General features: G+C 42.5%; 1 protein-coding gene across 3 annotated transcripts in view; it reads left to right on the top strand.

Annotated features, from left to right (window-relative positions):
- PPP2R2B (protein phosphatase 2 regulatory subunit Bbeta) overlaps positions 1 to 14,988 on the top strand; it is a 258,060-nt gene that overhangs the window by 183,686 nt on the left and 59,386 nt on the right. For all 3 annotated transcript variants that reach the window (XM_084637730.1, XM_084637731.1, XM_084637732.1), the window contains 3 exons: positions 1,670 to 1,767; positions 4,383 to 4,548; positions 8,209 to 8,321. In XM_084637730.1, coding sequence (XP_084493856.1) covers positions 1,670 to 1,767; positions 4,383 to 4,548; positions 8,209 to 8,321 — 377 coding nt within the window. The remainder of the gene's footprint in view (positions 1 to 1,669; positions 1,768 to 4,382; positions 4,549 to 8,208; positions 8,322 to 14,988) is intronic.

The raw sequence follows: 14,988 nt of genomic DNA, 5'->3' as shown, positions 1-14,988 counted from the left end.
CTTGATTCACATTGTAGAAGACATAGACAATAATCAGCATTCACGGTGGCTTCTGAAGTTCGCAGTTGTGTGTGTGAGAGAAAGAGATCCATGTATATTAGTACTTTCCTAGTACATATTTTGATTGTGTTTTATATGTTTGGGTCCAATTCAGTGCTGACCTATTTATTTAGATGTTTTTCACCTGGCTCAGCCTCTCGGTGCACTACAGTAAAACACAGATTTTGATCCAGTAAAGTATATGCTAAAAAACAATCCAGTGAGAGAAGCTTGTGTGGTATCTACAACCCATCTAGCATCCCTATTCAGGGCAGCACCTAATCACCTGCTTATCTTTAAACATTCATACAATGTATGTGTGTATGTACCCAATGTGTGTGCACATACATACATACATATAAGGGGTGTAGGTATACATTCTTATGAAAAGTGTATTGTTTAGACACACACACACATGCGCGCACAGAGAGAGAGAGAGATTAGATAAATACGGTATGAAAAGAGAAATTAAAGTTCAATAAAACTGACTTGCACACAAAGGATCTGGATACCAAAAGCTGAAACAAAGTACCTTTCATTTTACAAGATGTCCTTTAGTCAACTGCTAGGTTTGAGACCGTATTCCTTCTCCCCCCTGCACTGTTTTGCCTTTGCTGAATGCTGCACTCAAAGACAATCCATGAAGACCAGTAGGGGAATAATCACAGTAGAATTAACCTCTGACATTCTTCTAAAAATAGTCCTAATAAATCCAATCATTGGTGGTTCTCCTGCCTGCTTTGCCTCAGGGGTAAACACATTGAGTAAAGCCTTTAAAGCATGGCTTTACCAGATTGTGACCCCCTATATAAGTTACTGGTTCCCATCTGTTTCCTTGTTTCTCACACATTAGGACAGTTTGCCTCAGTGTAATTTTGACCATGTCCCTGTTCATACACAACTTTTCTTCCGATTATTGCATCGGACTGCACCACTTTGGGGAGACTAGATAGCAATGGAGTGGAGGGAGTGTTTCCTTTACTTAATCTGAAGTACAAAACGGCTTCTGCAGTGGGCAGGGCAAACAGCACATATCTAAGGCTATTTTGCCCCGTGGCTTTGAATGGGGGAGAATGCAGTGGTGCCTGCAAGGTCCCCCATCCTCTGACTCTGCAGAGATGGAAACTAGCAGAGCTCCCCTAAGGTAAGAGGGAAGTGGAGGGAACACAGAAAAGAAAATATGGATCTGAATGAGGACACATTCACTTTAACCTCCACAGGATGTTTTGGGGGCTTTTTATTGAACACAAATAGTAGAAATGGGTCGTAATTTCAAAATCTGGATATAAATCTAGACCCAAATGTCTCCCAGAGTTTGGGTATGGTATTGCTTTGGTATAACACCACTATGAAGACCTAAAACAGTCACAAAATTTACTTCCAGACATGAATCCAATTCTTAGTGTCCCAAAACTCCATGTATTTGTGCCCATTCCTAGTAAACTGTGTTACAACATTCCACAAGCATATTTATATGCAAGAAGAAATATAAGGACTCTGGAAACTTCTCTGGGGAGACAAAGCACTGATGATACATTTTTCCTTAACTGCACAGAGAATGGTGTCTTATAGATGCCCATGAAAAGCCAGTCTGCGGTTACTTAAATTGCCTTTGTCTTCTTTTTTTCAGCTGACATTATCTCTACAGTAGAATTCAACCACACAGGAGAATTACTAGCGACAGGGGACAAGGGGGGTCGGGTTGTAATATTTCAACGTGAGCAGGAGGTAAGTGCTAGTGAATGCAAAATGCCTATTTTATCCTTTTAAAAGAAGCTTCCTGCTGCTTCCTAATCCTCACGTGTCACTCTTCCCCCCAGTTCTCTTCTGGCAACTAAAAACTGCAAATAGGCCATTAACCAAAATGGGACCATATGCGTATCAGAAAGCACCTTCAAAATGTTGCATTTTCTGCATCGTTTTACTTTCATTGCTCTTGTTGGGTACCTAATGCAAATTGGATCAAGCTGCCACGTTAGAAACTCCAGTGGTCCTAATTGTGTCATTTTGCCAAACCAAATAATGCTCTTTGAACTTTGCTCCTTTCATCCAAACTTGGCACCTTCTCATGTTCGCAGCCTTGTTTTGATTTGTACCAATTTGCATTAGCATGTTAGAATTCTGTAAACCTAATTAGCCGCCTTCTGATCTCAGTTTCACCCTTTTTTTACACTGATAAAAGGCCCCAGACGTCAGTGGAATTACACCTGATTTACACTGGTATCAGTGAGATCACAGCACAGCCTAGCAGTTGGTATAAGAGCCCCTACAATTTTAAGCCAGAATTGCCATTTCCCTTGTTGTTCTCTGCTCACACCACCACGAACATGCACAGGGCCTTGTACTCCCCTTCAATGCAAGATGTGGAGGGAGCAGAGAAGAGTCAAAGAGGGCAGAAAAGTCTTTGTGGACCAAGCACGAACTTCGTGACACCGCCCTCTTCCTGAGAGTTCTCTGTCAACCCTGCTTGGTTGAAGCTGTGTGGCTCAGAGAAAGGAGTGATGTCAGGTTGGTTAGGGAAGAGGATCATCTGCTTTTTGTGGTGTGATCCTCTGTCTCGCAATATTCCCCCTAGAAATGAATGCTCTTGAAGCACTATTTGCTTCTGCTCTGGGCTTCTCACAATGGGTGGGTGCAGGCAGGGCAAGCTAGTAGCAGTGCAGAAAAGCCCAAAGAATAGTGCAGTGGGGCAGCCCACGCAAGCTGTGAGTTTTTAGCTCAATTTGCCATCACTGCTCACAAGAGTCCCTTCGCTATAGAACAAGATTTGGGGTATGTGCCAAGAGCTGTGGGGGGAAGCTTGCACAGTATCTGGCTGTACTGTAGTGGGCTCTCGGCCTTGCTGGTGTGGGTCTGTCACTTCCAGGAGCACCAAAAATTCTCAGAGAACAGAATATTTCAAATTAAAAAAAAAAAAAAATTCTGCTGTAGCATAGATGGATAAGAATCATCCAGGTGACCCTGGACATACACTTTACCTCAGAAAAGGCTTCCTGAAGAGCTTCTTGGTAGCTATGTATCATTTGTGGTTCATTTCTGCAGGACCCATATTTGCACAAGGCATTGAGTATGCAATTAAAGATCTCTGCATATGCTGTGGGTCCAAGAAGCACAGAATGTGTTTGGCAAATGAAAACTGTCACAGGCCCTTACAATCTGGAATATTTTTTTCCCCTCCATTTCCAAAGCTGTCTGATGCTAATTGGTCTGGCACATCTTGTGCATACTTCACAGTCAGATCTGGATGGTAGCAAAGCCCCCTTTTGTCAATGTGTTCTGTTAAGGTGGAGTGGGATCTCAGAGGTCTGGCCATGATAAACTTTATAATCCAAAGACATTTTAAAGCCTATTTTAAGGTCTTACTCTCAAAGCTGTTTCTATGTATACAGTATACGCTGGGAGGGGCTGTTTAGTTTAGATAATATATACACACACCATCATCATCATTCCCAACAGTATTTTATTTCCTATTCTCTTTGTATTATTCTACTCCATTTCTTGAACTTTAAACTTCATTATGTGCCGCAGGGTAAATTCCATTGAATTCCTGCTTTACAGAGATATGCCATTCCTGGAAGGATGTTAAAGGGCCTGGGTACATCATTTGAACGCAGAAAGTCAATCCATACAATAAAGTGTGTGCATTTCTATTCTATTCAGGTTCTTATATAGTGCTCATCACTGTAGTATCTGAGAGTGTTTGGGAGCATTTAACTCCCTCGGCCTCACTCAGGGCTCCAAGGTGCTGAGCACCCCATGGATGTTCATGGGACTTGAAGGTAAACAACTCCTGCCAGGCTTGCCCAGAACCTTGCAGGACTGAGCCCTTTGCCATTTTATGCAGCGTTCATTCTTGCACAGATTGTTTCCTTTCCTTGGTTATTTTGTTTCTGCTGGATAGTCATAGATCTTTGGGGCAAATCCTGCTCACCTTATGCCAGTACAGAGCCCCACTGGCTTCTATGGGGTTGCTCTTGTGAGTGAGTCAAACTTGACTTGGCCCTGTATCTGAGCCATTATCTCTCCTCACCAATTTGCCTTGGAGAGAAATGATAGGGAGGATTTCATTCATTCTAGAAACAAAGCAAAACAAAGGCATCATTTCCTGCTCATATCATCAGCATGCAGAGAAACTGACACAAGAGGAGAATACATTGTGCCGGGAAGATCTCTTGTGTCGGCTTTGATATCTAAACTGTAATGTGTCACTGTAATCAGACATTTCCCATCTCTTAACAATCCGCAGAGAACAAAAGAATCAATAGAAATTTTGTGCGCGCGCGCGCTCTCTCTCTCTCTCTCTCAAAATTCTTTTTATCCTTTTTTTTTCCTCACTCCTGCAGAGTAGAAATCAGCCCCATCGTAGGGGAGAATACAATGTTTACAGCACGTTCCAGAGCCATGAACCCGAGTTCGATTACCTGAAGAGTTTAGAGATCGAGGAGAAGATCAATAAAATACGATGGCTCCCACAGCAAAATGCAGCCTACTTCCTTCTCTCCACCAATGGTATGTGACAATAATAATATATAATGCTTTGCCTTTCATCCATGGATTCCATGGAGCTTTGCCAGCATGGAAAAAATAAATCTTCACAATCCCCCCGCAGGACAGGTAAATATTATTTTCCCCATTTTAGAGCCGGGGGGAACTGAAGCATGGAGAGTTTGACTTGCCTGAAGTCACACAGTGAAGCAATGGCGGAGATGGAAATAGAACCCAGTTTTCCTGGCTTCCAGCCCTCTTCTTTGACCAACAGACCACTAAGGTCTTAGGTTTATTTAGGTCTTGATCTTGGGAAGTGTACCCTTTGAAAGTAATGGAGAATTAAGGGTGCTGAGCTCCTCAGAGGAGCAGGCCCATGCTGCCCCTCATCCCAAAGAATCTCTCCCAGGAGAGAGAAATACACGTGAGGAGATAACAGAGAAGGCTGAGGTAAGTAACCCGGGTTCACCTCATAGTTCTTTGTTGTATTCTTGTCAAACACTGAACTAACATTTAATGGGGCATACCCTAGTACACCTCAGCCTTCCCTTTGTATCTGTGGTTTTGGTCCAGGGGCCTATCCTATTAGAACTCCTTTCTGCCTTCCATTGAGGCATGTAACTCCCATTACCTTTGGAACAGACTCTTTCATCCATAACTTCAGTATTAGGGAAACCTTGCCCTGAGGAAAACCATCTTCACATTTTTTGTAGTAGTTTCAAAAAAAAAAACCAAGGAGGAATGATTTTGCAGCCTTTACTCATGCTGAGTAGGACTTACACGGAGGAGACGTCCTATTGAAATACCATTCTTCTGGGATCCTGGAGAGAACAACAGAGAAGTGGAGTTATTTAAAACAGTTATTGGGGTCTGTACTTGTACCATATCCTCCTGATTTCAGCTGGAGTTGCTGGGTCTCAGCGCCTCTCAAGATCAGGCCTGTGATGTCCACATAATCCACACATGTAAAGAAAAAGGAGGAGGAGGAGAAGCAAGAATTAGGAAGGACAGGAATATTCAGGTTGGGAATTCAATACATTCAGTGGGCTGCACTCTGGTCTAACATACACTAATGTCTGACCAGTGAGGTGACTCTGGATTTTAACTAGCATGACTGAGATTAGCATTTAAAGCCCAACCTCGGTGAGAAAATTCTTCAGCCTACTGGGCAGAAGAGCTTAAAAATCCTTGAAGTCATTTTTCTGCCTCTGGTCCCTTTTTCTCTTGGTTTGCTCACCCTTGGGAGTTTGACTGTGAGGGAGCACAAGCACAGGGAATTGGTATCTGTGACTGGTGGCACCGCAGACAATAGTCAGAAAATGTGTCCATTGTTGTTGTTTTGCCAGAAGAAACCTTATTTAAAAAAATCAAGAATGATTCTGTTATAAAACATGACTTTAAATAGGGATAACAGGAGCCCAGCTAGAATTTGCTGTCAATGCATGTTTCATGTGTATTTCCCTCACACAGGGTTCTGCAGTCAGTTCACACTTGTTCATTTGACGCTAAACAGGGAGTTTTCTTCCCTCTATTTATTATGTTCATTAAGTTTTTGGATCCTGGAATCTTTTTCTAAGAAAAACTGCAGCTGATTTGTTTCAATTTGCAGCTGTGTTCAGCTGAGCAGCTTCGTGTTATGCTCAGATAAATATCAGGAGGATCCAGTGATACTACTTGGGATGAATGGGACCTTAAGATGGATGTGACTTAATTACTTCAGGGGAAAAGGAGGGGTCTAATTATCTCCCATAGCCAACTTACTTTGTATTGTGGAATTTACTCTATTGATCATTGTAATAAAATTCAAAGACTTATTAAACTCATTTGGGCGGGGGGGGGGGAGAGAATCATTGAAATGCAATGAAGATTAATTATAGAGCATAATGTTCTGTTAATTGAGTTTTTAAATAGTTTTTTGATTAACAGGGATATTATCTTTCCATTTGGGATGGTGTTTCAGAGGCTTGCAAGATATCAAAATGAGTCTTTAAAAAAAACTCCCATGTTATTCTGTATCTTTTTGTTCTTGTTGCTAAACTAACATTATAGAGGGGAAACCCCCTGAAGTTAAATGGGTTAATAAAAACAAAATTAATGGCAGTCTAATGGAATTGCTGTGTAAAGGAGAAAATTAAGATGAATGATAAGATTGTGTTTTAAAGCTGATGGAAGTGATGATAAACTGCTGATAGAATCTCTGCCAGGCAAGGGAAAAGAAAACACCATTATTCAGAATAAAGACCACATGTTCCTGGGGCTCTTTCACCTAAAAGCCTTCATGGCACAGGATAAACGGGATGTCAATAGTTGAAAAAGCCAAGGAAAGATGGCAGTATGGGCATGCAAATTGGATGTGCAGTCAATAATAAAATGCCAGTTTCTGTTCAAGGTGGTGGAAGGAGGAGTTGAAACTGACTTTTGAGTAAATTACAGACATGATTTTACTTTATTCCGGGGACGTTCTTTTTACTATGTTCACAGTGTGAACTTTAAATCACGGTATATTTCACTGTTTTACATCCTAGATTTCTTTGCCTGAGCTAGTCTCCACCCAGGGACAAAAACAAAACTCATGGAATTTGAAATCCGTTGTATGCAGGGTATTTTAAAGTTCATGCACAAATGACCACTGTTCTCTAAACACTGGTGTATAGCTGCACAAGCACTGCTTATGGTTAATGATTCCACTGGCTGTTGGAAATATTCAAAGACATGATGGATAGAGCACTCATGAATATTATTCTCTTTATTTGTAAGAGGACAATTGGACTTGATGCAGGAATTGAATGAAATATAGTGAAAGAGGTCAGAGTAGATGATTGTAATTGTCCCTTCTGACCTTAAAATCTGGGAATTGCCATGTATCATGGCAGTTTGCAGTAATAAGATTGAATAAAAGGAGTAATAAAATGGGCAGTAGGGACACAATATGGAGATATGGTGTATCATCAGCATTTAATGTGTTTTCAGTGATTTGTTTAAGCATTTGGACCAAGTTAATTTGGAAATCATACTTGAAAGGAGTCAGTTTCCCCTGGATAACTGCCATGCAACCTGGCAAATTGTAGGAGGAAAAATCATACAGTAGCATGTTCTCTTGATTAACTTTGGTGGTAGGTATACAGATACGCAGCAATGGGAGAAAGACGCTATATGGATTTGGTCTGTAGGTGGGGAGTTCTAAATTAAACTTCTCACAGACTTCTGCCTTTTCAGAGCAATGTAAAAAGCTCTCTCCTCTTGTAGCCAATGCCCATGTTAGAGTTTCTAGTGACACACTGTGGCATGTACTAGATAAATCCTAAACTCTGTATACTGAATCATGTGACCTATGGTCATAATCTCTGCAGCTGAGCCCTGGGAAATCACTTCTCAAATAATTCGTCCACTAATATGCTTGTTTTAATCAAACCATCTTCTTAAGTTTGTCGACAGTTGCCTTTCAGCAATAGGAAGGCCAAATATTCCTGGAAAAAAGTGTTGATGGTAAACAGTTTCTTTCTTTAGAGCTGATTCTTTCCATGTCCCTAGATCTCAGTCAAATAAGACAAGGAACAGGAAACGGTAACCTTTTTTACATTTTAAACCGATTTTTGTGACATTAGCATTTTCATCAGGTATTCGTTTTAGGATGCCTGTTTACTCAGGCATAACTATATCTTCTTCTCTCTTTTGCTCTTCCAGATAAAACTGTGAAGCTATGGAAAGTTAGTGAACGAGATAAAAGACCAGAGGGCTATAATCTTAAAGATGAAGATGGCCGCTTCCGAGACCCCTCCATGATTACAATGCTACGGGTGAGTTAATTGAGATATCTAAGGGTCAAGGAATCTTTCTGTGTGTGAACTTGAGTAGAAAATTGTCAGTGTGGTTATTTATGGTGGCATGCATAATGCCCTCATGTCTTCAGTGGGGTCCCTGCCTCCAGGAGCTTGTGGTTTAAAGACAGAGAGGGGGGAAGAGGTACAACACAATAGGAAAAGTAGCCAAGGTGTTGGTGGGCCATGTCTTGGTGAAGATGCATTTGTTATTACAATAACCTTGATGATGCTTTTGTTGATACTTGAGCCAGGAATGCTTGCGATGCCGAGTTGGCCGCTTTTGCATGCGTGACAAGAAGGGCCAATAGAGCTCTGGGACTGCAAGGCAGAGTAAGGGCCATGGAGCTGGAGCAGGCTGTGAAACCTTGACTAGAGCTCTGGCAGCGGCTTCAGGGTGAAATGCAGAATGCAGGCTCCCTTTTCTTCCCCCTCCTGTGGGTTCTGGGTTCAGAGCAGCCCAGCCCTCTCTCATTGCAGAGGTTCCCTAAGAGTCTGCTGCAGTAATGAGCTGAATAGTTCAGAGCCCCCCCCCCCCCAGCCCAGAATATAGCCCGCACTTGCCCTGACACCTCACAGAAATCCTTTGTCACCATCTGGTATTCATGGTGGCTGCTGTGAATCTAAAAACCTGCAGTTTCTCAGGAGAGTTATTAATTCTGAATGAACAAATGAAGATAAATAGGAAATGCTTTTGCTTCCTTTAAATGTGAAGACGAACACAGAGACATCTCTGATATGCCTTTAATGAATTCAGCTTAGTGTCAGATGATAGGACACGATGTCACATGGGTCATTAAGGGGTAAATCCTGCAGTTTACATACAGGCTGAATAACAGAACTCTACTGGAGAGAGCTATAGGTCTGAATGGAAAGAATCCTGTCCCTTCTGGCCATGCTGGAGTACCACACCTCATCCTGCCCCTGCCTCATGTATGCAAACTCTTCACCTCTTGTGCTGCTGAACATATCTGGCACACGCTTGTATTCCTGCCTGGCGATGAAGGAGTTAAAGCATTTCTTTCTTTTCCTTAGTGTTTGACTTGGGTTGTTGGAATGTAAGTACATTCTGTAATTGAGTTTTTCCTCCCAATGTAAGAAGATTAAAACCAGCCTCCCAAATCAAATGTAAACACCTAAGGCTACATTTTTCATTTACTACAAGGGAGATGCACATACAAAATCCATTAAGCCAGTTTTCTTCATAGTCACTGGAACGCCACTCGCCTTTCTGAGTGCTGCACCAAGCTGTGGTTTTCTGGAGCTGACACCTAACGTCCAGGAGCCTTGCATCAGAGAGTGCTATGGGGGAGCCCCCTATAAGACCAGGCAGGAGTGATGCTGTGAGGGTCGTAACACTGACTGGTGTTTGGAAGCTGTAGCCCTTAGTAGTAAATTTCACCTGGTCCATCTTTGTGTTGGTAAATGTTGCCTTCCTCATGGGGGAAGCAGTATTGTCAGGAGATATCAGTCTCTGATCTTTAATGTGCATACTAAGAGCTAGATTGTGTCTTCTAGGTACAGCGCTATGGGAGGTGCTGAGGGAGCCTCTCGGCTAATTCAGTCAGGATTCTTCTCAGGACTCCTGTGGCGTGCACTCTGAAGCTGCAGCTCAGGTGTTTGTTACATGGGTACAAGTCGCATTCTCCCCTGTGCCTGGCCATGTCTGCTGGCTGAAGCAATGGGGTCACAAGGCCAGGGGCCCAGTCCTTACTTCACCCTGCCAGGTCATTTCTGTGGAGGCTAGCACTGCAGGCAGCATAAGTATGGAGCGGTGGTTCTGCAACCTCCCCAGACTGTGACTGATCCCTGACCCAGAGTGTTGGAAGAAGAAGGGGAGAAGCTCCTTGTATCTGCTCCCCACAGGGCCAGTTAGACTGAAGCAGGCTTTCTGTTTAAACATGGAGCGAGACCACATTTGCCTCAGCTTGTCATTGGCGATTGAAAAGAAAAATACCAGATCTAACCTGCAGGCCTAAAAACTCCACCTGAACAGTCCATCTGATGTGCTGTTAATCACACCAGACCAGTCTGTAATTTATTCACGCTGTCAGAATTTGCATTGCAAGTAGTTTTGGTTATTTGTTTGTTTTTTAATATTATTTGTTGCTGTGATTACCTCTGGCTCACTTTTATAGCTCCCGGTTTCCTCAAAGATCAGGCCAATGAAAACGTTTAATAACCCCAGACAGCTAATTAATCCTTGGTGACAAATGAATGGCTTCTATTTTGAGTTGCTCCTACTTGCTGGTAGGCACGTTTTGCTTGTTTTTTCCTAGAGCAAGGAAACATTTTATTTCCTATCTATACTGTTGTTGTGTTTAAGGTAGCATGTCCAACCGCTATGCTGTTACTTAGGAAGCCCACTAGAATAATTTCTCCAAGATTTGAATGTCCGACTCTATAGCTTCCCGACCCATCTAGATGCAGAGCTGGGGAGACTGCTTTTGTTTTAAAGCAATATTATGGGGTATTATTCTAGTTATTGCTTTCTTCTGTGTGTTAATGCCTCAGAAAAGCCATGGACTTAGTGTGGGAAAGGCAGGGTCACAGCGCAAAGGCATGGAGCTAGTGTCTTTATTTCATCTAGATCTGCAAAAGAGAGATCTTTGTGGAGCTTTTCCATATGGCAGATTTGTCTGCTTGTGCCTCAGCTGCACTCATTCAGCTCCTCTTCCCCAATCTCTCAATGCCCAGAGGTGACAGTCCACCCTGAGTGCTTTCTAAGCCACTGCAACTAATTGAGAGGCTTAATAAGCTACGAAGGGAGCAAACACACGCTGTACTTTTCTGCAACAGATAGCTTGTTCACTGCATTCCATTTGCCTGTAATTTGTATTTTACTGCAACTGGGATTATTATTATTTAAAAATAGGCTAACTCATTTTGCCTAATGTCACACCAGCTGGATGCTGTGGGGCTGAAAGCTGGACTCACACCTTCCTGGCTTTGCCTTCTGTTTGGGAGAGGCTGTGAAAAGAGGAGCAGAGAGAAAAATCCAATGGGAAAAATGGAGAGAGGAGAGAGAGAATGAAAACTGAAGAAAGGAGAGAGGAATTCTATTAGCCCCATGGACCCAGTTTAGTTTTTTTAGAGGTACATAGCCCCATTTCCTGTTTGCTAGAAAAAAACATTTGTTTTTTAAAATAACACAACAGCGATTTAATTTACAGAGGCAAAGAAAGTTTTGTGAATTTATTTGAACTGGTTTTGCAAACCAAAAATACTTCGCAAGATTACCATTCTCATGAGCTCCGCATACGTTCATGTACATTCACATATGAACTTAGTGCCAATATGTGGCTCAGATTCATTGTTCAGTTCCCACTGTTCTTAGCAGAAGCTTGCTTCTTGGAAAAATCAACGTACAGTTTATGAAACTGCTGTTAAGTTGCATTTGATTCAGAGGTTAGGTCAAGGTGAATTTAGTGTTTGATCTTGAGGTACAGCACCCCCTTTTCTATTACAGGGGAAGCAAAAATCTGTCTCTTTTCTGACCCCAGGTTCATAGAGACACAATTCAAAGGACTCTCCCAGGACAGTGGAATCTCTGCCTGCTGCTTTCAGACCAATTTCTCACATCCACTGACACAGTGCAATGTCCTCCTGTTGAGCTGCCATCAGCCATTGTGTTATGTACTTCAGGACTGCTGACCTCTCCTAGGAAGAACAAACACCCAATGCTCCCTTAGCCAACTCATAGTTGAGAGTCTTATTTGCAATTTGTTGATGCTGCTGAGGATTAGAGGCAATTATTTTACCCATCACCGCACTCTTAGTATGTTTGTTACAGATGCTGGGGTATTGAAAACACCGTCAACCCTCTTCTATAATACATGGTCACAGTGGTGCACAAACAGCCCACGTTATTAGGGTTAACTTTGTTGAGCTGTTTTCATAGTAATTCCTCAAGCTTCTCTCCCCACCCCCCCGGGCTCTCTGAGGTGCAGATCCTGACATGTGATTGACTATGGCCAAGTGAATACTGGCATGGGATCGGTATAATGGTGCCTCAGTGGGATATTTATATGGTATGGATATGAAAATTAAAAATGCTTACCTTCACTATTGATTATTTTCTTTATCTGATTGTATTTGACTGAATCCTGGGGTTCTCATGTGTGATCATGTGGCCTTGAGTAGCTCCAAAGTTCAACTTAAATTCTGTTTTTAAAAGCATTTAACCTTTTATGTCTGCCTGTCTTTCGCTCAGTCTTTGCCTCTGGCTTCAGTGGGAGCTGAAGCGACAAAGTTACATAGACTCCCATTGACATCAGTGGGCTTTGGGTAAGGCCCGATGTCAGCACACTACATGAGATTTAGCCATGAGACTCGTATTAATGTGTCACATTAATTTGTATTTGACCCTTAGAGTGAACTAAATCGCATCTTATTCTGTGCAGAACAGACAAGCCAGTCTTTTCCCTGCCTTTAGACTGGAGAGCCATTACAGGCTCCCTCCTTGCAGTATGTGCTGGTCATAGTCCTCATCAGCATTAGAATTGCTCATGAAAACATTTTTTGAAATGAGCAATGTCCTACCTTTTCCAATGAATAGGAAACACAGCAGCAGTTGCTGGAGTTATGGGCATTCCCCAGATACCGTGGCAAGCCCCAGTTTCCTCTGTTTTGACCTTTCTATTTTCATAACCTTCCTTTAACTGCCATTAAATTATCTGGAGGTTTGAGATCTGTAAAGGTCAGAGACTAGGGGTAGGAAGGGAGGAATACGGTGCTGGGATTTTTCATGGTTTTGAAGTCACTATTTTATCGCTGTCAAAAATGAAACCCTCCCTGACCCAAGTGAATTTTCTCTGGATAGTAAATTTTATGTCATATGGTTTTCTTTTAGTTATTGTGAACCATTCACACCACGTGTCAGACAGAAGAAAGCAGGAGCTGTCAATGATTTCTCTTAATGCTCTCTGATGGTCCTCCTAGAGCAGTGGTTCTCAAAGTCGGTCCGCCGCTTGTTCAGGGAAAGCCCCTGGCACCCTGGACCGGCTGTTTACCTGCCGCGTCCGCAGGTTCAGCCAATCGCAGCTCCCACTGGCCGCGGTTTTCCATTCCAGGCCAATGGGGGCTGCAGGAAGTGGTGCAGGCCAAGGAACGTGCTGGCCGCCCTTCCTGCAGCCCCCATTGGCCTGGAACAGCGAACCGCGGCCAGTGGGAGCCACAATCGGCCGAACCTGCTGATGCAGCAGGTAAACAAACTGGTCCAGCATGCCAGGGGCTTTCCCTGAACAAGCGGCGGACCGGCTTTGAGAACCACTGTCCTAGAGCGCTTGGAATTTCATTTGGCATGAACTAAGCTGTAGCATGCAAAGTTTCCTTGTGTTTCCATTTCCTACTGTGTGCCACATTTGGATGTATTTAGGCACAGACCAGCTACCGTAGAGTCTAATAACATCCTATCATTAAAGCCAGGTACTTCCAATGCAACAGTGAAACCCTGTCCTGAGGAATGGAGGTGTTGCCATATGTGAAGAGGCCAGTGGTCCATTCACTCTACTATATGCCTTGGTCGTTTTCTTGTGAGAACGTTAAAACCCAAACCAATAATGCATCTGGCCAAGAACTATACAACTGGGGGAAAACCACTTCTGACTCCAGGTGGTGGTCATTTTATGCCATCACATGGGATTATTCATAACCCTTATTTTGATCCTGGTTACTATAACTGCAAATGCTAGTCTTATTTATATATTGGCCTCCATTTCCTGATTCCTGCTAAGCTATTTGGCTCAAAAATATCCTGCATCAATGAGTTCCATAAGTTAATTCTAGTAGTTCTAAAGTTGTATTTCAGCTTTTTGATATGTATTGCTTTTTAGCTCCATTGGCTCACCCAGCACTGCCTTCCATCACATGTGGCTGTCATAGGAGCCGAGTATGTACAAAAGTACCATCATGCAGTGCTGATTTCTGAGACTCTTGCTGTTGAAAATAAACACCCCCACATGCGCACAGACACTCAAGATTTTCAAGCGGCCTGTTTATGCCATGCCTCACTGAGGAGTGGAGATTGGCCAATAGTGAGTGAATGTTGCCAGGGCAACATGAAATTGTATTGTTTTTCCTGTAGTCAAGTCATGATGAAATTAATTTTATTTTGTCTTGTACCTGACCCCTCCCACCTTTTCCCAAATCTCAGTCTTCATTTTTTTTCCCCATGAGTTTTCTACTTGGTACCTTTTTTTTTCTGTAGCAAGCTGGAGGTTTTGGCTGCTTTAGAAGCAGGCTTTTCAGTAAGTTGCTATGATTTCTTGATCTCTGTATCCGGAAACCCCATGAGAACATATAGTTAGTACTTTACAGCACTTTGAAGAAGTAAAGCAAAATGTAAGTGCTAAGTATTATGGTTATTATAATGTCATCATTCCCTAAGGGTAGAAGATTGGGGAGTCGTCAACCAAACTCCACTTTGAGTCTGATATGCTGATAATTACATAGACAGATATTTACATTGATTTAACTGTTTCCTTGCGGTCTAATAATAATCAGTTATGTGAGTCAACAATGTGGAATGCTGGCACTTCATAGTATACTGCTGGATCCCACTGCAGCAGAGACCAGCAACAAAAAGGTTTTAAAAAGATCTTGCTTCAACTATATCTTACCCATTCCTCCTAAAGATTTCAGTTTA

Source organism: Lepidochelys olivacea (assembly GCF_965140295.1).
Source record: "Lepidochelys olivacea isolate rLepOli2 genome assembly, chromosome: 8".
In the NCBI taxonomy this organism is placed as follows: Eukaryota; Metazoa; Chordata; order Testudines; family Cheloniidae; genus Lepidochelys; species Lepidochelys olivacea.
The sequence above is the reverse complement of the archived record's forward strand: the minus strand, read 5'-3'. Positions and strand labels throughout refer to the sequence as shown.